The sequence below is a fragment of the Dreissena polymorpha genome, chromosome 9, assembly GCF_020536995.1.
Source record: "Dreissena polymorpha isolate Duluth1 chromosome 9, UMN_Dpol_1.0, whole genome shotgun sequence".
NCBI lineage: Eukaryota > Metazoa > Mollusca > Bivalvia > Myida > Dreissenidae > Dreissena > Dreissena polymorpha.
This window is the reverse complement of record NC_068363.1, coordinates 62,692,792-62,719,977: the sequence shown is the minus strand read 5'-3', so window position 1 is coordinate 62,719,977 and position 27,186 is coordinate 62,692,792. Positions and strand designations below refer to the sequence as shown.

General features: G+C 40.6%; 1 protein-coding gene across 3 annotated transcripts in view; it reads left to right on the top strand.

The window, feature by feature from the left end:
* LOC127844768 (engulfment and cell motility protein 2-like) overlaps nt 1-27,186 on the top strand; it is an 88,513-nt gene that overhangs the window by 5,293 nt on the left and 56,034 nt on the right. For 2 of the 3 annotated variants that reach the window (XM_052375230.1, XM_052375232.1), the window contains exons 3-4: nt 18,833-18,873; nt 21,543-21,612. In XM_052375230.1, coding sequence (XP_052231190.1) covers nt 18,833-18,873; nt 21,543-21,612 — 111 coding nt within the window. Of the gene's footprint in view, nt 1-15,039; nt 15,858-18,832; nt 18,874-21,542; nt 21,613-27,186 lie in introns of those variants that run through there. The other variant, XM_052375229.1, reaches the window with a different exon arrangement.

The following is a 27,186-nucleotide window of genomic DNA, read 5'->3' as shown; positions in this document are numbered from 1 at the left end:
TGTGGGGAGAGGTAGGTTAAGTGTGTATTTCTAAGATTGTAAGGTCTGTCAGCGCTTGAGGCTGCATTGTGTGTAGTCCCTCAGAGTGTTTCTGTACATCCAACTAAGTTATTTATTAGGCTCACAATTATTATATCCCTGTGTACTGGCACCCCATGGCAGTCACACTGACCCTCTACAGTGCGTCATAGATAATTGAGCCTTGTTCTCAAAAAAGTGGGCTTAATGCTTGTGTCTAAAATGTTGTCTCAGATAAGCCTGTGCGGGCTCATTGGGGAAAACACTTTCTGCTTTTATAACAAAATTTGTTTAAAGCAATTCCTCTCTTCACAAAAATCCAACCTAGGGAGAAACTGTCGTTCCTGATAAGCCTGTGCAGACTTCCTAGGCTTATCTGAGACGAAGCTTTATGTCCATGCATAAAGCCCAGTTTCCTCATAACTACGCTCAACAGACATTAATGGATAGCTGGACATTCAGAAAGACATCTGGGACAAAAATTTAGTTGAATGTTTCTTAAAGTATGCAATTTACTCAACTTTATGATGATGTATTCAATGCTAAAACAGTTTCCCTTTCTTATACAGAATGTGTAGCTCTGAATGAAAATTTTATTTGTGATAAACAACAACATATGAACCAGATTATGTTCAAAGACTGGTTGAAAAGATAGACTTTCCATTCAAATGTTCCACCCAAGTGACAGTAATTTGTAAATATTTATATTTTGGGTATATTTTAAAATAACCTGGAATGCTTTTCAATTTTGACAACTGGCTTATATTCACCGTACTGTTCTTAAACTTGAAAATAAAAAACAAAATTATACACAAGCAGAACTACCTCTGCATTCGCAAATATGTGAGATGCTGTTGATGTTAGTGTTCTCAGATTAATATTTAAAGCAAAGGTACATATAGCTTAGAACACTCGTTTTAACATATTCTTTACTTGTAGTCCTAAATGATCTGAAAATAGGTCAGTTAATATTGACCCAGGTTAAATTTGTCTACATAATGAGACATAATCGGTTGATCTCAAACTACATTTATTCCCTAAACTTAAGGAGTTTATGTTAAATGCATTTTCTATCTTATTTTGCAGAAGCGTAAACAGATTAGCATGAGCCTTGTTCTGGGAAAACTGGGCTTAATGTAAAATTTTTCCAGAGAAGCCTGTGCTGTCCTCACAGGGTAACCTTGGAGACTGCACATTGATGTATGTTAACACTGATTGCACACAGATTAAGTCTGCTTTCCCAGAGCGGGGCTCAAAAGTTAGACAACATATTGACAAGGGGGAAGCAGTGGTCCAATGGTTGGGTTACTGGTTAGACAACATATTCACAAGGGGGTAGCAGTGGTCCAATGGTTGGGTTACTAGTTAGACAACATATTGACAAGGGGGGAAGCAGTGGTCCAATGGTTGGGTTACTGGTTAGACAACATATTGACAAGGGGGAAGCAGTGGTCCAATGGTTGGGTTACTGGTTAGGCAACATATTCACAAGGGGGGTAGCAGTGGTCCAATGGATGGGTTACTGGTTAGACAACATATTCACAAGGGGGTAGCAGTGGTCCAATGGTTGGGTTACTAGTTAGACAACATATTCACAAGGGGGAAGCAGTGGTCCAATGGTTGGGTTACTGGTTAGACAACATATTCACAAGGGGGTAGCAGTGGTCCAATGGTTGGGTTAATGGTTAGACAACATATTGACAAGGGGGAAGCAGTGGTCCAATGGTTGGGTTACTGGTTAGACAACATATTGACAAGGGGGTAGCAGTGGTCCAATGGTTGGGTTACTGGTTAGACAACATATTGACAAGGGGGAAGCAGTGGTCCAATGGATTGGTTACTGGTTAGACAACATATTCACAAGGGGGAAGCAGTGGTCCAATGGTTGGGTTACTGGTTAGACAACATATTCACACGGGGGTAGCAGTGGTCCAATGGTTGGGTTACTGGTTAGACAACATATTCACAAGGGGGTAGCAGTGGTCCAATGGTTGGGTTACTGGTTAGACAACATATTGACAAGGGGGAAGCAGTGGTCCAATGGTTGGGTTACTAGTTAGACAACATATTCACAAGGGGGTAGCAGTGGTCCAATGGTTGGGTTACTGGTTAGACAACATATTCACAAGGGGGTTGCAGTGGTCCAATGGTTGGGTTACTAGTTAGACAACATATTCACAAGGGGGAAGCAGTGGTCCAATGGTTGGGTTACTGGTTAGACAACATATTCACAAGGGGGTAGCAGTGGTCCAATGGTTGGGTAACTGGTAAGACCACATATTGACAAGGGGGAAGCAGTGGTCCAATGGTTGGGTTACTAGTTAGACAACATATTCACAAGGGGGTAGCAGTGGTCCAATGGTTGGGTTACTGGTAGACAACATATTCACAAGGGGGTAGCAGTGGTCCAATGGTTGGGTTACTAGTTAGACAACATATTCACAAGGGGAAGCAGTGGTCCAATGGTTGGGTTACTAGTTAGACAACATATTCACAAGGGGGTAGCAGTGGTCCAATGGTTGGGTTACTGGTTAGACAACATATTCACAAGGGGGTAGCAGTGGTCCAATGGTTGGGTTACTAGATAGACAACATATTCACAAGGGGGTAGCAGTGGTCCAATGGATTGGTTACTGGTTAGACAACATATTCACAAGGGGGTAGCAGTGGTCCAATGGATGGGTTACTGGTTAGACAACATATTCACAAGGGGGTAGCAGTGGTCCAATGGTTGGGTTACTGGTTAGACAACATATTCACAAGGGGGTAGCAGTGGTCCAATGGTTGGGTTACTGGTTAGACAACATATTCACAAGGGGGTAAGCAGTGGTCCAATGGTTGGGTTACTGGTTAGACAACATATTCACAAGGGGGTAGCAGTGGTCCAATGGATTGGTTACTGGTTAGACAACATATTCACACGGGGGTAGCAGTGGTCCAATTGTTGGGTTACTGGTTAGACAACATATTCACAAGGGGGTAGCAGTGGTCCAATGGATTGGTTACTGGTTAGACAACATATTCACAAGGGGGTAGCAGTGGTCCAATGGTTGGGTTACTGGTTAGACAACATATTCACAAGGGGGAAGCAGTGGTCCAATGGATTGGGTTACTGGTTAGACAACATATTCACAAGGGGGTAGCAGTGGTCCAATGGTTGGGTTACTGGTTAGACAACATATTCACAAGGGGGTAGCAGTGGTCCAATGGTTGGGTTACTGGTTAGACAACATATTCACAAGGGGGAGCAGTGGTCCAATGGTTGGGTTACTGGTTAGACAACATATTCACAAGGGGGTAGCAGTGGTCCAATGGTTGGGTTACTGGTTAGACAACATATTCACAAGGGGGTAGCAGTGGTCCAATGGTTGGGTTACTGGTTAGACAACATATTCACAAGGGGGTAGCAGTGGTCCAATGGTTGGGTTACTGGTTAGACAACATATTCACAAGGGGGTAGCAGTGGTCCAATGGTTGGGTTACTGGTTAGACAACATATTCACAAGGGGTAAGCAGTGGTCCAATGGTTGGGTTACTGGTTAGACAACATATTCACAAGGGGGTAGCAGTGGTCCAATGGTTGGGTTACTGGTTGACAACATATTCACAAGGGGGTAGCAGTGGTCCAATGGTGGGGTTACTGGTTAGACAACATATTCACAAGGGGGTAGCAGTGGTCCAATGGATTGGTTACTGGTTAGAACACATATTCACAGGGGTTAGCAGTGGTCCAATGTTGGTTACTGGTTAGGACAACATATTCACAAGGGGTAGCAGTGGTCCATGGATTGGTTACTGGTTAGACAACTATTCACAAGGGGTGCAGTGGTCCAATGGTTGGGTTACGGGTTAGACAACATATCACAAGGGGGGTAGCAGTGGTCCAATGGTTGGGTTACTGGTTAGACAACATATTCACAAGGGGGTAGCAGTGTCCAATGGTTGGGTTACTGGTTAGGACAACATATTCACAAGGGGTAGCGTGGTCCAATGGTTGGGGTTACTGGTTAGACAACATATTCACAAGGGGGGTAAGCAGTGGTCCAATGGTTGGGTTACTGGTTAGACAACATATTCACAAGGGGGTAGCAGTGGTCCAATGGTTGGGTTACTGGTTAGACAACATATTCACAGAGGGGGAAGCAGTGGTCCATGGTTGGGGTTACTGGTTACAACATTTCACAAGGGGGTAGCAGTGGTCCAATGGTTTGGTTACTGGTTAGACAACATATTCACAAGGGGTAGCAGTGGTCCAATGGTTGGGTTACTGGTTAGACAACATATTCACAAGGGGGTAGCAGTGGTCCAATGGATTGGTTACTGGTTAGACAACATATTCACAAGGGGTAGCAGTGGTCCAATGGTTGGGTTACTGGTTAGACAACATATTCACAAGGGGGGAGCAGTGGTCCAATGGATGGGTTACTTGTTAGACAACATATTCACAAGGGGGTAGCAGTGGTCCAATGGTGGGTTACTGGTTAGACAACATATTCACAAGGGGGTAGCAGTGGTCCAATGGTTGGGTTACTGGTTAGACAACATATTCACCAGGGGGGAAGCAGTGGTCCAATGGTTGGGTTACTGGTTAGACAACATATTCACAAGGGGGTAGCAGTGGTCCAATGGTTGGGTTACTGGTTAGACAACATATTCACAAGGGGGGTAGCAGTGGTTCAATGGTTGGGTTACTGGTTAGACAACATATTCACAAGGGGGTAGCAGTGGTCCAATGGTTGGGTACTGGTTAGACAACATATTCACAATGGGGTAGCAGTGGTCCAATGGTTGGGTTACTGGTTAGACAACATATTCACAAGGGGGTAGCAGTGGTCCAATGGTTGGGTTACTGGTTAGACAACATATTCACAATGGGGTAGCAGTGGTCCAATGGTTGGGTTACTGGTTAGACAACATATTCACAAGGGGGTAGCAGTGGTCCAATGGTTGGGTTACTGGTTAGACAACATATTCACAAGGGGGTAGCAGTGGTCCAATGGTTGGGTTACTGGTTAGACAACATATTCACAAGGGGGATAGCAGTGGTCCAATGGTTGGGTTACTGGTTAGACAACATATTCACAAGGGGTAGCAGTGGTCCAATGGTGGGTTACTGGTTAGACAACATATTCACAAGGGGGTAAGCAGTGGTCCCATGGGTGGGTTACTGGTTAACATACAAGGGGTAGCAGTGGTCCAATGGTTGGGTTACTGGTTAGACAACATATTCACAAGGGGGTAGCAGTGGTCCAATGGTTGGGTTACTGGTTAGACAACATATTCACAAGGGGGTAGCAGTGGTCCAATGGTTGGGTTACTGGTTAGACAACATATTCACAAGGGGGTAGCAGTGGTCCAATGGTTGGGTTACTGGTTAGACAACATATTCACAAGGGGGTAGCAGTGGTCCAATGGTTGGGTTACTGGTTAGACAACATATTCACAAGGGGGTAGCAGTGGTCCAATGGTTGGGTTACTGGTTAGACAACATATTCACAAGGGGGTAGCAGTGGTCCAATGGTTGGGTTACTGGTTAGACAACATATTCACAAGGGGGTAGCAGTGGTCCAATGGTTGGGTTACTGGTTAGACAACATATTCACAAGGGGGTAGCAGTGGTCCAATGGTTGGGTTACTGGTTAGACAACATATTCACAAGGGGGTAGCAGTGGTCCAATGGTTGGGTTACTGGTTAGACAACATATTCACAAGGGGGTAGCAGTGGTCCAATGGTGGGTTACTGGTTAGACAACATATTCACAAGGGGGTAGCAGTGGTCCAATGGATGGGTATGGTTAGACAACATATTCACAAGGGGGGGTAGCAGTGTCCAATGGATGGGTTACTGGTTAGACAACATATTCACAGGGGTAGCAGTGGTCCAATGGTTGGGTTACTGGTTAGACAACATATTCACAAGGGGGTAGTAAGCAGTGGTCCAATGGTTGGGTTACTGGTTAGACAAACATATTCACAAGGGGTAGCAGTGGTCCAATGGATGGGTTACTGGTTAGACAACATATTCACAAGGGGGTAGCAGTGGTCCAATGGTTGGTTACTGTTTAGACAACATATTCACAAGGGGGTAGCAGTGGTTCCAATGGTTGGGTTACTGGTTAGACAACATATTCACAAGGGGTTAGGCAGTGGTCCAATGGTTGGGTTACTGGTTAGACAACATATTCCACATAGGGGTAGCAGTGGTCCATGGTTGGTTTACTGGTTAGACAAATATTCACAAGGGGGTAGCAGTGGTCCAATGGTTGGGTTACTGGTTAGACAACATATTCACAAGGGGGTAGCAGTGGTCCAATGGTTGGGTTACTGGTTAGACAACATATTCACAAGGGGGTAGCAGTGGTCCAATGGTTGGGTTACTGGTTATACAACATATTCACAAGGGGGTAGCAGTGGTCCAATGGATGGGTTACTGGTTAGACAACATATTCACAAGGGGGAAGCAGTGGTCCAATGGATGGGTTACTGGTTAGACAACATATTCACAAGGGGGGTAGCAGTGGTCCAATGGTTGGGTTACTGGTTAGACAACATATTCACAAGGGGGGTAGCAGTGGTCCAATGGTTGGGTTACTGGTTAGACAACATATTCACAAGGGGGGGGGGGCAGTGGTCCAATGGTTGGGTTACTGGTTAGACAACATATTCACAAGGGGGTAGCAGTGGTCCAATGGTTGGGTTACTGGTTAGACAACATATTCACAAGGGGGTAGCAGTGGTCCAATGGTTGGGTTACTGGTTAGACAACATATTCACAAGGGGGTAGCAGTGGTCAATGGTTGGGTTACTGGTTAGACAACATATTCACAATGGGGTAGCAGTGGTCCAATGGTTTGGTTACTGGTTAGACAACATATTCACAAGGGGGTAGCAGTGGTCCAATGGGTGGGTTACTGGTTAGACAACATATTCACAATGGGGTAGCAGTGGTCCAATGGTTGGGTTACTGGTTAGACAACATATTCACAAGGGGGTAGCAGTTGTCCAATGGATGGGTTACTGGTTAGACAACATATTCACAAGGGGGTAGCAGTGGTCCAATGGTTGGGTTACTGGTTAGACAACATATTCACAAGGGGGTAGCAGTGGTCCAATGGTTGGGTTACTGGTTAGACAACATATTCACAAGGGGTAAGCAGTTGTCCAATGGATGGGTTACTGGTTAGACAACATATTCACAAGGGGGTAGCAGTGGTCCAATGGTTGGGTTACTGGTTAGACAACATATTCACAAGGGGGTAGCAGTGGTCCAATGGTTGGGTTACTGGTTAGACAACATATTCACAAGGGGGTAGCAGTGGTCCAATGGTTGGGTTACTGGTTAGACAACATATTCACAAGGGGGTAGCAGTGGTCCAATGGTTGGGTTACTGGTTAGACAACATATTCACAAGGGGGTAGCAGTGGTCCAATGGTTGGGTTACTGGTTAGACAAACATATTCACAAGGGGGGTAGCAGTGGTCCAATGGTTGGGTTACTGGTTAGACAACATATTCACAAGGGGGTAGCAGTGGTCCAATGGTTGTGTTACTGGTTAAACAACATATTCACAAGGGGGTAGCAGAGGTCCAATGGTTGGGTTACTGGTTAGACAAAATATTCACAAGGGGGAAGCAGTGGTCCAATGGTTGGGTTACTGGTTAGACAACATATTCACAAGGGGGTAACAGTGGTCCAATGGATGGGTAACTGGTTAGACAACATATTCACAAGGGGGTAGCAGTGGTCCAATGGTTGGGTTACTGGTTAGACAACATATTCACAAGGGAGTAGCAGTGGTCCAATGGTTGGGTTACTGGTTAGACAACATATTCACAAGGGGGTAGCAGTGGTCCAATGGATGGGTTACTGGTTAGACAACATATTCACAAGGGGGTAGCAGTGGTCCAATGGATGGGTTACTGGTTAGACAACATATTCACAAGGGGGTGGCAGTGGTCCAATGGTTGGGTTACTGGTTAGACAACATATTCACAAGGTGGTAGCAGTGGTCCAATGGTTGGGTTACTGGTTAGACAACATATTCACAAGGGGGTAGCAGTGGTCCAATGGATGGGTTACTGGTTAGACAACATATTCACAAGGGGGTAGCAGTGGTCCAATGGTTGGGTCACTGGTTAGACAACATATTCACAAGGGGGTAGCAGTGGTCCAATGGTTGGGGTTACTGGTTAGACAACATATTCACAAGGGGGGTAGCAGTGGTCCAATGGTTGGGTTACTGGTTAGACAACATATTCACAAGGGGGTAGCAGTGGTCCAATGGTTGGGTTACTGGTTAGACAACATATTCACAAGGGGGTAGCAGTGGTCCAATGGTTGGGTTACTGGTTAGACAACATATTCACAAGGGGGTAGCGGTGGTACAATGGTTGGGTTACTGGTTAGGCAACATATTCACAAGGGGGTGGCAGTGGTCCAATGGTTGGGTTACTGGTTAGACAACATATTCACAATGGGGTAGCAGTGGTCCAATGGATGGGTTACTGGTTAGACAACATATTCACAAGGGGGTAGCAGTGGTCCAATGGATGGGTTACTGGTTAGACAACATATTCACAAGGGGGTAGCAGTGGTCCAATGGTTGGGTTACTGGTTAGACAACATATTCACAAGCGGGTAGCAGTGGTCCAATGGTTGGGTTACTGGTTAGACAACATATTCACAAGGGGGTAGCAGTTGTCCAATGGATGGGTTACTGGTTAGACAACATATTCACAAGGGGGAAGCAGTGGTCCAATGGATGGTTTACTGGTTAGACAACATATTCACAAGGGGGTAGCAGTGGTCCAATGGTTGGGTTACTTGTTAGACAACATATTCACAAGGGGGTAGCAGTGGTCCAATGGTTGGGTTACTGGTTAGACAACATATTCACTAGGTGGTAGCAGTGGTCCAATGGTTGGGTTACTGGTTAGACAACATATTCACAAGGGGGTAGCAGTGGTCCAATGGTTGGGTTACTGGTTAGAGACAACATTTTGACAAGGGGGTAGCAGTGGTCCAATGGTTGGGTTACTGGTTAGACAACATATTCACAAGGGGGTAGCAGTGGTCCAATGGTTGGGTTACTGGTTAGACAACATATTCACAAGGGGGTAGCAGTGGTCCAATGGTTGGGTTACTGGTTAGACAACATATTCACAAGGGGGTAGCAGTGGTCCAATGGTTGGGTTACTGGTTAGACAACATATTCACAGGGGGGAAGCAGTGGTCCAATGGTTGGGTTACTGGTTAGACAACATATTCACAAGGGGGTAGCAGTGGTCCAATGGTTGGGTTACTGGTTAGACAACATATTCACAAGGGGGTAGCAGTGGTCCAATGGATGGGTTACTGGTTAGACAACATATTCACAAGGGGGTAGCAGTGGTCCAATGGATGGGTTACTGTTTAGACAACATATTCACAAGGGGGTAGCAGTGGTCCATTGGTTGGGTTACTGGTTAGACAACATATTCACAAGGGGTATAGCAGTGGTCCAATGGTTGGGTTACTGGTTAGACAACATATTCACAAGGGGGTAGCAGTTGTCCAATGGATGGGTTACTGGTTAGACAACATATTCACAAGGGGGTAGCAGTGGTCCAATGGATGGTTTACTGTTTAGACAACATATTCACAAGGGGGTAGCAGTGGTCCAATGGTTGGGTTACTGGTTAGACAACATATTCACAAGGGGGTAGCAGTGGTCCAATGGTTGGGTTACTGGTTAGACAACATATTCACTAGGGGGTAGCAGTGGTCCAATGGTTGGGTTACTGGTTAGACAACATATTCACAAGGGGGTAGCAGTGGTCCAATGGATGGGTTACTGGTTAGACAACATATTCACAAGGGGGTAGCAGTGGTCCAATGGTTGGGTTACTGGTTAGACAACATATTCACAGGGGGGAAGCAGTGGTCCAATGGTTGGGTTACTTGTTAGACAACATATGCACAAGGGGGTAGCAGTGGTCCAATGGTTGGGTTACTGGTTAGACAACATATTCACTAGGTGGTAGCAGTGGTCCAATGGTTGGGTTACTGGTTAGACAACATATTCACAAGGGGGTAGCAGTGGTCCAATGGTTGGGTTACTGGTTAGACAACATTTTGACAAGGGGGTAGCAGTGGTCCAATGGTTGGGTTACTGGTTAGACAACATATTCACAAGGGGGTAGCAGTGGTCCAATGGTTGGGTTACTGGTTAGACAACATATTCACAAGGGGGTAGCAGTGGTCCAATGGTTGGGTTACTGGTTAGACAACATATTCACAAGGGGGTAGCAGTGGTCCAATGGTTGGGTTACTGGTTAGACAACATATTCACAGGGGGGAAGCAGTGGTCCAATGGTTGGGTTACTGGTTAGACAACATATTCACAAGGGGGTAGCAGTGGTCCAATGGTTGGGTTACTGGTTAGACAACATATTCACAAGGGGGTAGCAGTGGTCCAATGGATGGGTTACTGGTTAGACAACATATTCACAAGGGGGTAGCAGTGGTCCAATGGATGGGTTACTGGTTAGACAACATATTCACAAGGGGGTAGCAGTGGTCCATTGGTTGGGTTACTGGTTAGACAACATATTCACAAGGGGGTAGCAGTGGTCCAATGGTTGGGTTACTGGTTAGACAACATATTCACAAGGGGGTAGCAGTTGCCCAATGGATGGGTTACTGGTTAGACAACATATTCACAAGGGGGTAGCAGTGGTCCAATGGATGGTTTACTGTTTAGACAACATATTCACAAGGGGGTAGCAGTGGTCCAATGGTTGGGTTACTGGTTAGACAACATATTCACAAGGGGGTAGCAGTGGTCCAATGGTTGAGTTACTGGTTAGACAACATATTCACTAGGGTTAGCAGTGGTCCAATGGTTGGGTTACTGGTTAGACAACATATTGACAAGGGGGTAGCAGTGGTCCAATGGTTGGGTTACTGGTTAGACAACATATTCACAAGGGGGTAGCAGCGGTCCAATGGTTGGGTTACTGGTTAGACAACATATTCACAAGGGGGTAGCAGTGGTCCAATGGTTGGGTTACTGGTTAGACAACATATTCACAAGGGGGTAGCAGTGGTCCAATGGTTGGGTTACTGGTTAGACAACATATTCACAAGGGGGTAGCAGTGGTCCAATGGTTGGGTTACTGGTTAGACAACATATTCACAGGGGGGAAGCAGTGGTCCAATGGTTGGGTTACTGGTTAGACAACATATTCACAAGGGGGTAGCAGTGGTCCAATGGTTGGGTTACTGGTTAGACAACATATTCACAAGGGGGTAGCAGTGGTCCAATGGTTGGGTTACTCGTTAGACAATATATTCACAAGGGGGAAGCAGTGGTCCAATGGTTGGGTTACTGGTTAGACAACATATTCACAAGGGGGTAGCAGTGGTCCAATGGTTGGGTTACTGTTTAGACAACATATTCACAAGGGGGAAGCAGTGGTCCAATGGTTGGGTTACTGGTTAGACAACATATTCACAAGGGGGAAGCAGTGGTCCAATGGTTGGGTTACTGGTTAGACAACATATTCACAAGGGGGTAGCAGTGGTCCAATGGTTGGGTTACTGGTTAGACAACATATTCACAAGGGGGTAGCAGTGGTCCAATGGTTGGGTTACTGGTTAGACAACATATTCACAAGGGGGTTTGCAGTGGTCCAATGGTTGGGTTACTGGTTAGACAACATATTCACAAGGGGGTAGCAGTGGTCCAATGGTTGGGTTACTGGTTAGACAACATATTCACAAGGGGGTAGCAGTGGTCCAATGGTTGGGTTACTGGTTAGACAACATATTCACAAGGGGGAAGCAGTGGTCCAATGGTTGGGTTACTGCAGCACTGCTATGGAATTTTGAAGACTCTAGTTCGAATCCCACCTAGACCTTTAGGACTTTTCTGAGCAACCATTTTATCCAATATGGTCTCCTCCCATACCAAAATAAGGACTTAAATTGAAGGAAATAAATCAGTATTCCTTGGTTACATTCTTAGATTGAACAGAATGATTGGCATAAAGTCAGCCTAAGATGTGCAGGTATTCCCTTATCCGACTATAACCTTATCATTATCTTTAAAGTAACAATATATTCCGCAATATATTATAAGCTTTATTCTCCCTGGATTTCTCAAATTATGGCCCTTGGATTATCACAAGTTGGCTCTCTTTAGTTAAGCAGTTTACATTTGATATATAAAACATGTTCTTGCTCCAGAAATCACGAGCAGGGGTATTAATAACATGTTAACAAATAGCTTACCTCCCTTGAAATGCAATCGTTCTGTTCTGTGTTTGGTTTAAATGTATATGTAAGGTTTACATAACCAGGAAGTTGTCATTGTAAGGAAATATATTAACCTTACATGTATTTAATTATTTAGATGATTCTGGTTAGAAATAGAGTGGTGTGGTAAATATTATTTTATGAAATGACACAACTTTTGACAGAAACTAAATATTCACTTAGTCTGAAATAAAGATGACCTGTGTATGTACTTAACCCTTTGCATGCTGGGAAATTTGTCGTCTGCTTAAATGTTGTCTCCAGAATTTCTAAAGTTAGCATTTTCTTCATTTTTTTTCAAAGAATACTATCAGAATAGGAAACAGTGTGGATCCTGATGAGACGCCATGTTCTGTGGCGTCTCATCTGGATCCAAACTGTTTTCAAAAGCCTTCAAAATTCGGTTCCAGCACTGAAAGAGTTAACTATTACCAGATATATACAATTCAGTTTGTACCAGTTGATACCCCCAAGCTCTATATTCATCAGTGTATGGTTTCATGTTAATCAAACAAGACATTTATGGTATTTTTTTTATAAATTGAATGGTAATATTGTATTATTATAGTGACTTAAACTTTTGATTTGCCTGGGTAGTTATGTGTATTATTCTGATTCAGAAAGATGATTAGTGTAACAAATTTAAAACTCACATTTGTATAGTGCATTACAGTAGCTATCAACAAAATCAACCAAAGACTTATCTACTATTAATCGTAATATAAGTGTCATTTCATTTCCAATTTGTAAAGTGCTTTCTATCACAATGTGTTTCATCAGAAAGATTATTTTCCAAGAACATTTTTAGTGATTAATTATAGTATAAAGAGATAATGTTTTATGTACCAGTTTATTTGCTGACCTGAGGGCATAGTACTTATGGGGAGTTTTTAGGATACTGGGTTGTCCCTCATCCATAAGTGTGTGAGTGAGTTAGGATACTGGGTTGTCCCTCATCCATAAGTGTGTGAGTGAGTTAGGATACTGGGTTGTCCCTCATCCATAAGTGTGTGAGTGAGTTAGGATACTGGGTTGTCCCTCATCCATAAATGTGTGAGTGAGTTGTGTGATACTGGGTTGTCCCTCATCCATAAGTGTGTGAGTGAGTTAGGATACTGGGTTGTCCCTCATCCATAAGTGTGTGAGTGAGTTGTGTGAGGTGTGTTAACTTTTTCTTCTAACACCTCCACCTTAATCACATGATAGATTTTAATGAACTTTACAGGAATGATTCTTAGGTATCCCTTTTTCATCAAATTGGTTGGTTTAATTAAATTTGTAGGATACCATAGCTAAAAAATAGGACTGGTTTAAAACATGAAAACTTCCAAAAATGTCTAGACTGGTCCTCTGCTAAATTTGCTCAAATCAAATCTGGCCATGCCCCAAGGCTCAAATGACTTAACCCTTTGCATGCCTGGAAATTCGTCGTCTGCTAAAATGTCGTCTGCTGAATTTCTAAAATAAGCATTTTCTTCTATTTTTTTCAAAGAATACTATCAGAATAGCAAACAGTTTGGATCCAGATGAGACGCCACGTTCTTGGGCAACTCATCTGGATCCAAACTGTTTTCAAAGGCCTTCAAAATTTGGTTCCAGCACTGAAAGAGTTAAATAGACTTACATAGCAAAATTACTAAACAATCTCCTCTAAAACTAGATGACCAAGCGTATGGTAACTCTGACCTGCAATTTAGGAGAATTATGTCCCTTTTTGTATTAAGAGATTTGTTTAAGGGAGACATTCACAATCTCCATATCACTGTTTCTTTCGTTGGTATTTAGTTAAAACTTTATACTTTGTTCAGGTTCATTGTCTTACATGTAGGTCACTGACCAAGTACCATAACCGTGACCTGCTATTTAGCATAATTATTCCTCTTTTTGAACTTAGAAAAATGGTTAAGGTAAACAAGGGCAATATCTCCATATCAAAAATTGGTTAAGGTTAACAAGGGCAACATCGCCATATCAAAAATTGGTTAAGGTAAACAAGGGCAACATTTCCATATAACTATTTCTATACAAGTATTCAATTGAAACTTAACACGTGTATTCAAAATCATTGTGTGAGGTTACTGACAAAGTTTCATAACTCTTACCTGTAATTAAGCTGAAATGTGACCCTTTTTACGAAACAATTCTGGTAATTTTTTTCTGTCCAACAACCCCAATTTAATGAAATTAAAATATCCGGGCGATGTCCATTGCACTTATTTATTGATTGCTATATTATATTCTTTAAGGAGATAACACATACTGGATCATTTTGCATTTAAAATGTTTTAATCTATTGTTTGAATTCTGATGTATAACATAGCACGTGTTTATCACTGTTTGACGTTCTTACCATTTTACTAATTAATTATATAGATCTTTTAAATCATGACAAGTTTTGACATTATTGCCAATTTGATTTAGGCATGTTTCATTTATTTTTAGAACATATTTAAACATTGTCTGCTTCTTTGCAATTGCATATGAAATGTAGGAAAAAGGGAATTTAAAAAAAATCCATATGCAAGATAAAATGGTTGACTATTCTTAATGGTGTAAAGTTTCAGTACGTAAGGAGAATGTGAAATGTTGAATACGATCCTTGTACTATATCTGTATTTGATGTGTTTTAATGATCTTTAGACCTGACCTGCTTTAGAAATTCAGGAAGTTAAGGTCCATTTGACTTGTAACATCCTACACGCAGTGTTATCACTGGCTACATACAACCTTACTCTGTTTAAAATATTGTATTGACATTTATTAAATTTACTTAATGCTTTGTTGCCGGATTTAGGATTGTTATTATTTTTAGCTTTGAATCGCTCTTGGAAGGAAAGTAACTAAGGACAATATATATTATAGTTTCCTTATGTGGTGCATCTGTGGTATGTGAAAGTGAAATGTCATTTAAGTGATTGGTTCATTTGAAATGATATTGTTTTCCTAAGCATAGTGTTTGTACCATCTGTTTCATTCATTGACTGTTTCTGAAAATCACTTCCATTTGTTCAGGTTCAATGCTGCTGGTTTGTGAAATATAATATGTAAGGAGATTTTAAAATTGAGAAAAAGAACAGTTAGTTTATTCTCATGTGAAGAAAACAATATATTAAATATATGTGATGTGAAATAGTTGCTTTTTGGAATATGTAAACCAACTTTGTCATAGAAATAAAATTTAATGAAATATGATGAACTGTTGAATATTTCATAAATAAAGAAATAACAACAAACATTAAATATGAATAAAAAAGACCGTTCTCGCAGTGTTCAAAATCTGCACGAATCAAAGTCCTTTCCATGCACAAACAATGAAGTGTCAAAGGCTGTTGGAAACCAGGTTGAGGAAAATAAAAGAGCTTCCTCTGTGAAAATCGAGAAAACAAGGTTCTATTCAGAATCGGAAATGAAAGATGTTACTGTAGCTTCTCAAAAAACAGGTGTTCGTACTACACGGATATATAAAGTGGAACACCAAGACCATATCAAGAAAGTTGCAATCATGCATTTTCAGCACACCTTGTTGTATGAACTAGATCAGGTTAGGGTCTTGTGTTTATCCATAATTGATATCGCCTCGCCTCTGGAAAAAAGGGGCTTTATGCATGTGCCAAACAGGATTGTCCCAGATAAGCCTGTGCAGTCAGCACAGGCTAATCATGGACAACACTTTCAACCTAGTCTGGACTTTGTTTAGGAAATACATCCTTTAAGAGATAAATTCCATTCAAATGGAATGTGTTATCCCTGATTAGCCTGTGCTAATGATCTACATTACATCTGTTTTGCAGCATTACATTATGTTTCATAGATCAGGTTTTCATGAGCTAATTATCTGCATTCGATCCAGATAGTTCTATTAGATCAAGTTTTAATATGTTAACTATGTACATTACATCCATACCCACCCCTCACCCCCAATTATATCAGTTTTCATATGTTCATTTTCTACATTACATCAATACACCCCGATAAGATCAAGTTTTTATATATTATATATCAACATACCATCCATACACCCTTATAAGATGACGTTTTCATATATTAATTTTCTATATTAGATCCATACAGCCCCATTAGATCAGATTTCATATGCTAATTATTTACATAAGATCATTGCCAATTAGATAAGGTTTTCATATGCTAATGTCTAAATTAGATCCCTACAGCCCCATCAGATCAGGTTTCATGCCCATTTAAGGCTACATTACCAAGCAAAGAGCAAGAGTCAGTTTCATCAGTTTTAAAAGCCTTAAGACAGCAGCTAATATACTGATGTACCAATTTGTTGAAATTTGATATCAAATAATAATGGAGAATCATACAACTCTTCCTGTACAAACGTTGCAAGTATTATTAAATGTGCTCCCATAAATATAAATATTTCACGCTGCTTTGAAGCAGATAAATGGGTAACTGTTGCACAGGTTTGTACAAACAGGAAGAGTTGATCACAATTACATGCATAGTCCATAACATTTTTCCCCTGGGCTGATAGTGATAAAGATCTTAAAGTCAATTTTCACATAAGTAGCACATGCGGGAAACTTTCAGAACTATTCTGTATGTAACATTTCGATCATGTATAATATAATTATAAACTGGTCAAGGATTATTAATTGATGGTCAAGTACATGTATTACTAATTGATAAATTACTAATTACAATAGTCAACTGCTTTTATATGTATGATATAACTTGATACTGTATGAATTTTGGTAGGCTAGGAAGTGTGTTACATGTTTAGCTGTTTGATTTATGGACCAGAAATAATTATTGACAAAGGAAGTTACACATATATGAATATAAACAACCTAACTGTTTGTTCTTGATATTAAATTTAAATTATTGACTCTGGACTGTTACTGGCTGTCCAATCAGCGCAGTGGTTGATGTACACACTTGTCACCTAGGCGACCCGCGTTCGTTCCCTGTTCCTGGCAGCATGTGAGTCTGGTTGGTGGTCACCATACCAGTTAGGTGGTGTTTCCTCCATGAACTCCTGCTCCCCACCACACACAGCAGACCATACAAAGCTTTGAAACATTTCACTAAAAGAAAAAAGCTGAAAATTGCAGCTATAATTAAAAAATGTGTCCCGACTTTCGTGAGTCAAGGAGTTAACTATGTATGAGTGCTGGGACACACTCCTCTGGGTCCTCCCATAATGAAGCCTCAGGCACAGAAGGACCTCATAAACTTTGGAATGCACACACACTGGATTTTTCATTTTTTTTTTTTTTTTGAGGTCTTAATCTTATATGTTAACTGCAAGGTTAAGTTAAGCTCACTTCAATGAAATTAACAATAAAAAACAAACCATACCTTTTTATCCCTCACACATTTTGAAAAGCGTGGGGATATTGTGGTTATCTCCACCGTCTGTCCGTCCGTTCCAGCCACTATTTCCTCCTACACTATTAGCACTAGAACCTTGAAACTTACACACATGGTAGCTATGAGCATATGTGCGACCCTGCACTATTTGGAATTTTGATCTGACCCCTGGGTCAAAAGTTATGGGGGTTGGGATGAGGCCAGGTCAGAGATTTTCACTCATTTTTGTAGGTTATTTTACATTAACTTCTTCAATTCTACACCGATTTACTTCAAATTGATACTGAACCTCTCTTATGACAATACGGTCAATCTCAATTATGCATGGCCCCATTACCAACCCTGGGGTGCCCCGCCCACATAAACCACACCCACCCAAAATTGCCTTTTACTATAATTTCTTCATTTCTACACTGATGCACTTCAAATTGATACTGAACCTCTCTTTTGACATTACGGTCAATCTCAACTATGCATGGCCCCATTACCAACCCTGGGGCGCCCCGCCCACATAGGCCACACCCACCCAAAATTGCCTTTTACTATAACTTCTTCATTTCTACACAATTCACTTCTAATTGATACTGAACTTCTCTTATGACAATACGGTCAATCTCAACTATGCATGGCCAATTACCAACCCTGGGTCGCCCTTGGGTCAAACATGCAGCGTGGGGATGCGCGTCGGCCTCTGTCGCGCCATTTCTAGTATAAATTGAAAGCTATTTAAAGTGGAGAAAGAAGTGTTTTACTCTACAAAGATACGTCGCCAACATTTGTAAAATTTAACACTGTCTTCACTTTTTAACAACATTCAGTTTAGAATTTTTTGAAATTATGTTTTGATCAGTCCTTTTTGTTCAATGTTTGTTGAACACACAAGAGGATGTGAACCATTTAATTCTAGGCAGCATCATCTCAGCCATAAATTATGTACATGCGTCATACAAAAATGGGTCTTATGCCATTTAGGGCAAGCGTAGCTCCAGACCAGCTTAGGCATTAGCTCAGTCTGGACTGGAGCTGCCCTGTCTGCTATAAAGTCATGCAAGTTTGCATGGTCATGTATGGGTACAGTAGGTGTAGCTTCTGACCAGAATGACAAACTGCACTGGCTTAATTCGTGACAGTCTGTAAATATGATGCAATGTGTTGATGCATTTTATTTGTATTTTCCAGAACCGTCCATTGACAGGCATTGTACAGGACATATGTGACAAGTAAGTTGAACCTTCCTTGTCCCTAAAAGAACTATTTGACAATCATTCATCTCAATTTATTTTCTTAAGACAAATAATAAAACAGTTAATCTACAAATTTGTTAGGTAACTTAAGCAGGGCTTTTTACAGCAAATCTTGTGGCGGATCAAGACTGTGCTACTTAACTAATGTGACCATATGGCCATTGCTCTGGGCATATGGGGCTTCATGCATGTGCGTTAAGTATCGTCCCTTAAGCCTATGCAGTCTGACTACACCTTAAGGCTTCATGCATGTGCGTAAAGTGTTGTAAAGTGTCGTCCCTTAAGCCTGTGCAGTCTGACTACACCTTGAGGCTTCATACATGTGCGTAAAGTGTTGTAAAGTGTTGTCCCTTAAGCCTGTGCAGTCTGACTTCACCTTAAGGCTTCATGAATGTGCGTAAAGTGTTGTAAAGTGTTGTCCCTTAAGCTTATGCAGTCTAACTACACCTTAAGGCTTCATGCATGTGCGTAAAGTGTTGTAAAGTGTTGTCCCTTAAGCCTGTGCAGTCTGACTTCACCTTAAGGCTTCATGCATGTGCGTAAAGTGTTGTAAAGTGTTGTCCCTTAAGCTTATGCAGTCTAACTACACCTTAAGGCTTCATGCATGTGCGTAAAGTGTTGTAAAGTGTTGTCCCTTAAGCCTGAGCAGTCTGACTTCACCTTAAGGCTTCATGCATGTGCGTAAAGTGTTGTAAAGTGTTGTCCCTTAAGCCTATGCAGTCTGACTACACCTTAAGGCTTCATGCATGTGCATAAAGTGTTGTAAAGTGTTGTCCCTTATGCCTATGCAGTCTAACTACACCTTGAGGCTTCATGCATGTGCGTAAGATGACGTAAAGTGTCGTCCCTTAAGCCTGTGCAGTCTGACTACACCTTAAGGCTTCATGCATGTGCGTAAAGTGTTGTCCCTTAAGCCTATGCAGTCTAACTACACCTTGAGGCTTCATGCATGTGCGTAAGATGACGTAAAGTGTTGTAAAGTGTTGTCCCTTAAGCCTATGCAGTCTAACTACACCTTAAGGCTTCATGCATGTGCGTAAAGTGTTGTAAAGTGTTGTCCCTTAAGCCTATGCAGTCTGACTACACCTTGAGGCTTCATGCATGTGCGTAAAGTGTTGTAAAGTGTTGTCCCTTAAGCCTATGCAGTCTAACTACACCTTGGGGCTTCATGCATGTGCGTAAAGTGTTGTAAAGTGTTGTCCCTTAAGCCTATGCAGTCTAACTACACCCTGAGGCTTCATGCATGTGCGTAAAGTGTTGTAAAGTGTTGTAAAGTGTCGTCCCTTAAGCCTGTGTAGTCTGACTACACCTTGAGGCTTCATGCATGTGCGTAAAGTGTTGTAAAGTGTTGTCCCTTAAGCCTGTGTAGTCTGACTACACCTTGAGGCTTCATGCATGTGCGTAAAGTGTTGTAAAGTGTCGTCCCTTAAGCCTATGCAGTCTGACTACACCTTAAGGCTTCATGCATGTGGGTAAAGTGTTGTTAAGTGTCGTCCCTTAAGCCTATGCAGTCTGACTACACCTTAAGGCTTCATGCATATGGGTAAAGTGTTGTAAAGTGTCGTCCCTTAAGCCTGTGTAGTCTGACTACACCTTGAGGCTTCATGCATGTGCGTAAAGTGTTGTAAAGTGTCGTCCCTTAAGCCTGTGTAGTCTGACTACACCTTGAGGCTTCATGCATGTGGGTAAAGTGTTGTAAAGTGTCGTCCCTTAAGCCTGTGTAGTCTGACTACACCTTGAGGCTTCATGCATGTGCGTAAAGTGTTGTAAAGTATCGTCCCTTAAGCCTGTGTAGTCTGACTACACCTTGAGGCTTCATGCATGTGCGTAAAGTGTTGTAAAGTGTCGTCCCTTAAGCCTGTGTAGTCTGACTACACCTTGAGGCTTCATGCATGTGGGTAAAGTGTTGTAAAGTGTCGTCCCTTAAGCCTGTGTAGTCTGACTACACCTTGAGGCTTCATGCATGTTCGTAAAGTGTTGTAAAGTGTCGTCCCTTAAGCCTGTGTAGTCTGACTACACCTTGAGGCTTCATGCATGTGGGTAAAGTGTTGTAAAGTGTCGTCCCTTAAGCCTGTGTAGTCTGACTACACCTTGAGGCTTCATGCATGTGCGTAAAGTGTTGTAAAGTGTCGTCCCTTAAGCCTGTGTAGTCTGACTACACCTTGAGGCTTCATGCATGTGGGTAAAGTGTTGTAAAGTGTCGTCCCTTAAGCCTGTGTAGTCTGACTACACCTTGAGGCTTCATGCATGTGCGTAAAGTGTTGTAAAGTGTCGTCCCTTAAGCCTGTGTAGTCTGACTACACCTTGAGGCTTCATGCATGTGGGTAAAGTGTTGTAAAGTGTCGTCCCTTAAGCCTGTGTAGTCTGACTACACCTTGAGGCTTCATGCATGTGCGTAAAGTGTTGTAAAGTGTTGTAAAGTGTTGTCCCTTAAGCCTGTGTAGTCTGACTTCACCTGATTTTTGTTTAGAAGAGACTTCCTTTAAAAGACAATTCCATATAAGCTTAAAGTGTTGTTCATGATTAGCCTGTGTGGACTGCACAGGCTAATATGGGAGGAAACTGTAGTAAGCCTCTTATCCTGGAGCGAGGCTCAATAATGCTTCTAGTTGTGTGCAGTTGTTATTGGTTTTGTGTGTTTGCAGATGGAATCTCCCAAACCCAGACGACTTTGCACTTCAGTTTTCAGAGAAAGAAGCATACATCACAGAGAGGGTATGTCTTCTTTGGGAGATTGATAGATAAAAATGATTATGTAGTTCTGTGATAGGGGTTTAACAATTGAAATAGTCCTTTGTAACCAACCTTAATAACTTGTGTCCATCAGGTTTTTTTAAACAACTATCAGTCCATAACTTGACGAAATTTCCTTCAATTATTTGACCAAGTGCGCATACATTACGTGACCAAATGTACATTCATTATGAGACAAAATGGCCACCTATTATTTGACCTAATGCCATTCCATTATGAAATATTCAGTAATATCAAATGTAGGCAAACTCCAATTAATTCTCTCCGTGCCTTGGACAAATAACCTTAGGCAAACCCAAATGTGTATCAGCTACTATTATTCAACTGCTCACAATATTTGACCAACATCCATTATATGACCTAGATCCTTGCCAGTATATGTGTGTCACGTTCTGAAAAACTGGGCATAATGCATGTGCTTAAAGTGTCGTCCCAGATTAGCCTGTGCAGTCTGCACAGGCTAATCAGGTAGGACACTTTCCGCTTTTATGGTATTTTTAGTTTCAAGGAAGTCTCTTCTTACAGAAAATCAAGTTTAGGCGGAAAGTGTTGTCCCTGATTAGCCTGTACGGACTGCACAGGCTAATCTGGGATGACACTTTACGCACATGCATTATGCACAGTTTTCTCAGAACAAGACACATATTGCTATTAATTTAAACTCATAACTAGATTGTGTGCACCAACATGGTGATTGCGCACTTACAGTCATTATAGTGATCTTCAAAAAAAAACATTTTAAGTGATATTTATAAGTCCCATCCTAATTGTTTATTGCTGTTAAATAGGCAAAAACACTTTCAAGACATTGAAAGGATTCTCAAGTTCTAACAATCATGAGCATTTGACCTTTTTATATATTAATTTGGTTTCTACATTAGGAAATGATCCAGAAAGTCATGCAAATGTTATCATTTGTTATTTTTGAAAAATACCATGGAATGAATTTTATAACAAAATGTTATATGTGGAATTGTTTTAAATAATTATAATATGAAGAAACAAGATTAATTTAAAATAATGCCTGCCCTAGGGTCGGACCTTAGACCTTTAGCAGTAAGAGCTAACATGCGTACCACTACACCATGGAGGCTTTTTAATTTAGATGGTCTAAAAACGCTTTGCTGTTAATAAAGATCTGACATCAAGCTTGATAATATTTCCTATTATAATGGATGATTATCTTTAAACAAAAATACATTAAAAAAAAATTGTTGGTCAGGAGTGTTAATTTGCTTGTTTGAATAAATGCATTCAATCTTTATACTTCATCCTATTGAGGTACTCTAAATAGAGTTGTTTATCAAATCATTCCACAAGATCAAAGCTTAGCTACTCTCCTGGTTCACATGATTTTTAGTGACTAATATCGCAAAATTATAAAATATCTTTTTCTCTGAAATCACATTGAACAATTTGGTATGTAAAACCCATTGTACTATTTTGTTTATTACAATGAATATTTGTTGTCTACAGAGTTTATTTAAACCATGCCCCTTTCAATACTGATCACAGGCAATTTTTAGCTCACCTGAGTGCAAAGAGCCGTCAGTGTTGTGCAGTGTCCGTTGTTATTTTATGCAGTGTGCATTGTAAGGTATGCTTGATCAACATTTACCACGTTACCACTCTAGAGGCCACATTTTTTATCAATCTTGATGAACCTTGGTCAAAATGATTATCATCATTTAGACAATATGAGTCGTGTGCTGAGAAAACTGGACATAATGCATGTGTGTAAAGTGTCATCCCAGATTAGCCTTTGCAGTCCAAACTGGCGAATGAGGGACGACACTTTCCGCCTTAACTGGATTTTTGTGTAGAAGAGACTTCATTTAAACAAAAAATGTCATAAAAGCGGAAAGTGTTGTCCCTGATTAGCCTGTGTCGACTGCACAGGCTAATCAGGGACAATACTTTAAGCACATGCATTATGCCCAGTTTTCTCAGAACACGACTCATATTTAAGCTGACTTTGATTCTGGGTCACTTGCATCTAAACACTAGATCACCAGGTCAAATCTTAGAAAAACCCTGTTACTTCTCAAGATGCCATATTTTTGACTCAAAGGATAGAAAACTTTTTTACCACTCTGGAGGCCATATTGACATTTTTCTAGGTCGAGATCAAATCTGTTTAAAGTGGGTCCAAAATCTAGGATACCTGGTCAAATTTACAATATCTTGTTAGCAAAATGGTTATATTGTCAATATTAGGCCAAAATTTCAACTTGGGTCATTTGCATACAAAAAAAGGTCACCATTTAGAATCTTAGAAAAACATTGTAACCGCTTTTGAGGCCATATTTATGACTTAATCTGGATGAAATCATTTAACCTATTTATGCCTAGCATCTAGAAATAAGGCCTTGGCAAACAGTGTAGACCCTGATGAGACGCCACATGATGCGGCGTCTCATCAGGATCTGCGCTGTTTGCTTAAATGAAGTTCTGTTAGAAATATTATAAATATAAAAATAAATATACTAGACATCCTTAATTTTGGAAATAAATTGATCCAATTTAGAAGAATGGGAGAGTCCACTAGGCATAAATGGGTTAAGAACACTTATATTGATTATAAACAGGTCAAGTACGTATCTGGGTAACATGCATTTAGAAACTAGGTCACCAGGGTCAATATTAGAAAAACCTTGTTACCACTCTGGGGTGTGCAATTAGTGGACAGTAATAAATTAATCATATTAAAATTTTATTTGATGAAGTTACTGTTTAACATATATCACTCCTGTAAAATTAATTATTTCCTTAACATCAAATTATGTCTTAGCTACGCCAAAAATATATCAGATATAATCAACATTTAATGACAATGATCAATTCAGAATATGGTCTCCTTAACAACCTATCACAATTTGTTAAAGTAAAAAAAAAGCTCAAATCTGTTATACACTCGCAACATTCTTTAGAACATTTTATGCCTTTTTTAGAAAACAAGTTGGTTTCAGGGCGTAAAATTGAATCCATCTGTTGTCTGGGTGGCCTTTTGAGCATTTAGTGTAAATTCCGCCTCTAGTTAATGTTGTTCTTTACAGGAATCTTCATTTAAGTTGGCCAGAATTTAATGTCCAAATGAAATTTGGCTAAGTTTGACACTTGGTCACATGGTTTTAAGAACTTGATAACTTGGTCACATTTAAGAAAAAGCTTGACAACCCTATAGACTGTCACATTTTACATTTCCTGATCACATAGTGCTCATTGAGAGCTTTTTGGATACCTTGATGTCCATGATCGGATCCACTATTCAGTGCATTAGATCCTTAACCCATTTATTCCTATTGTCTAAAAAAAAGGCATTGGCAAACAGTGTAGACCCAGATGAGATGCCGCATGATGCAGCGTCTCAAAAGGGTCTGCGCTGTTTGTTTAAAGGAATTTCTGTAAGAAATATTCTAAATATAGAAATAAAAATACTAGACATCCCTAATTTTGGAAATAAATTGATCCAATTTAGAAGGATGGGATAGTCCACTAGGCATAAATGGGTTAAATGCTAGACAGATTGCAATGAAACTTAACAGGAATGAACCTTTGGTAACTCTTTCAAAGTTGTTCAGATTTTTGCGGTCTGATGCATGATGTAGGACACCAGAGCTAAAAATAGATTTGAAAAATGGCAAACTTACCTAATCTATAACCACAAGGGTCAGGGTTTTAATATTTAGTTTGAAACATCGTCTAAAGGTCCTTTGTGAAGTTTGTTCAAATTATGCCACTGGGATAAAAACTGGCAACACCTTAGGCGTTACATGATTTATATGGACTTGTTTAGTAAATTACTTTCAAAGCCTTCTTTTTAGCTCAGTGTTTTCGGAAAAAAAACAAGATATTGTCATAGCCAGCTCATCGTGTCGTCCGCCATCTGCATCGTGGTAAAACCTTAACTTTTTGTTAAGATTTCGAACATTGGCTCTAAAATCAAATTGCTTCCACCTACAACTTTGAAACTTCATATGTAGATGCACCTTGATGAGTTCTACATGCCACATATTTTTGGGTCACTAGGTCAAAGGTCAAGGTCACTGTGACCTAAAAAAATAAAATCTGACAAGCTTTCATTTATTCATAACTGCACCCGTAGGCGAGCGTGGCACCCGTTATGCGGTGCTCTTGTTTGAATCTCCCTTGTCAGTCTTTTATGTTTGGTGTGTTACATTGCATAGTGGTCCTCTACAAATAATGACCCTTGGTTAAAATTTGGCAGTGCCCTGGGGGTTACTTGTTCCTTCTGGTATAAAGTGAAAACTAAGTCTTTAATTTTTATGTCCCCCAGTCTATACTGGGGAACATATTGTTTTTGCCCTGTCTGTTTGTTGGTTTGTTTGTGTCAAACTTTAACATTTTGCAATAACGTTTGCAATATTGTAGATAGCAACTTGATATTTGGCATGCATGTGTATCTCATGGAGCTGCACATTTTGAGTGGTGAAAGGTAAAGGTCATCATCATCAAATATATGGGGGAACATAGTGTTTCACAAACACATCTTGTTTTATGTATACTGAACACAATAACTAAGAATCTGAGAATGTTCAAATGATGCCTCTGGGGTCAACACGCCCTAAGGTTCTTAAGATTTACCGTAATAATTCTAAGTTTTAGGACACTTAAAAATAATAAAATTCGTGTCCAAAAATTAGATATAGAAAATATTTAAAAAATGTTCAAAAATTACAGGTGTCTAAATAAAAGCAATAAATCAATGCACAATAGTGTTTCTACTTGAAAATAAAAACAACTTAACAGCTTTGCTTACTCTTGCCTGAAATGATACAGAACAAAAAAGTAAAAACATGAAACATACTGCTTTCTTAATAGGAAGATATCATTTAAAATGCTGTTGGGTGAACGATCGTTTTCTGGCGCTATATATGGTTATTTACCCAATTACACAAATGTTATGGTTCATTGCCCTCAGGCATGCGTCTCCCAGGTTTTATGACCTTAATCCATTTGTAAAACCCATGATCAAAGTGTCACAAGAAAAGCAATACAGTGCCGAAATCTGGTAAAATAGCGCTGTAAATCATACTGTCAAAAAATTAGGAGTCATTAATGATAGACAAAAACACACATGTCAGAAAATGAAGTCACAAAAAATAATTATTTTGGCCAAAACAGGGGGGGGGGGGGGAGGGGGGGTTGGGGGGTGTCCGAAAACTAAGATTGTCCGAAAACTTAGAATAATTACAGTATATATAGACTTATTTAGTAAATAACTTAACAATCTTTTTTTCTAAAACTGCAAAAGTTTGGTAATTGATAGTTTAATATTTGCTGTGCGACATCATATGGTAACCTGATACAAAGTTACTTCAAATCATGCCCTTAACGTAAAATCAGACCACCTTAGGGGTTACTTGTTATATTCACGCTTTGGAAAGGCGTGGGGATATTGTGGTTATCTCCATCGTATGTCTGTCTGTCAGTCCCTCTTTCTGTCCTGGCCACTATTTCTTCCTACACTATTAGCACTAGAACCTTGAAACTTACACACATGGTAGCTATGAG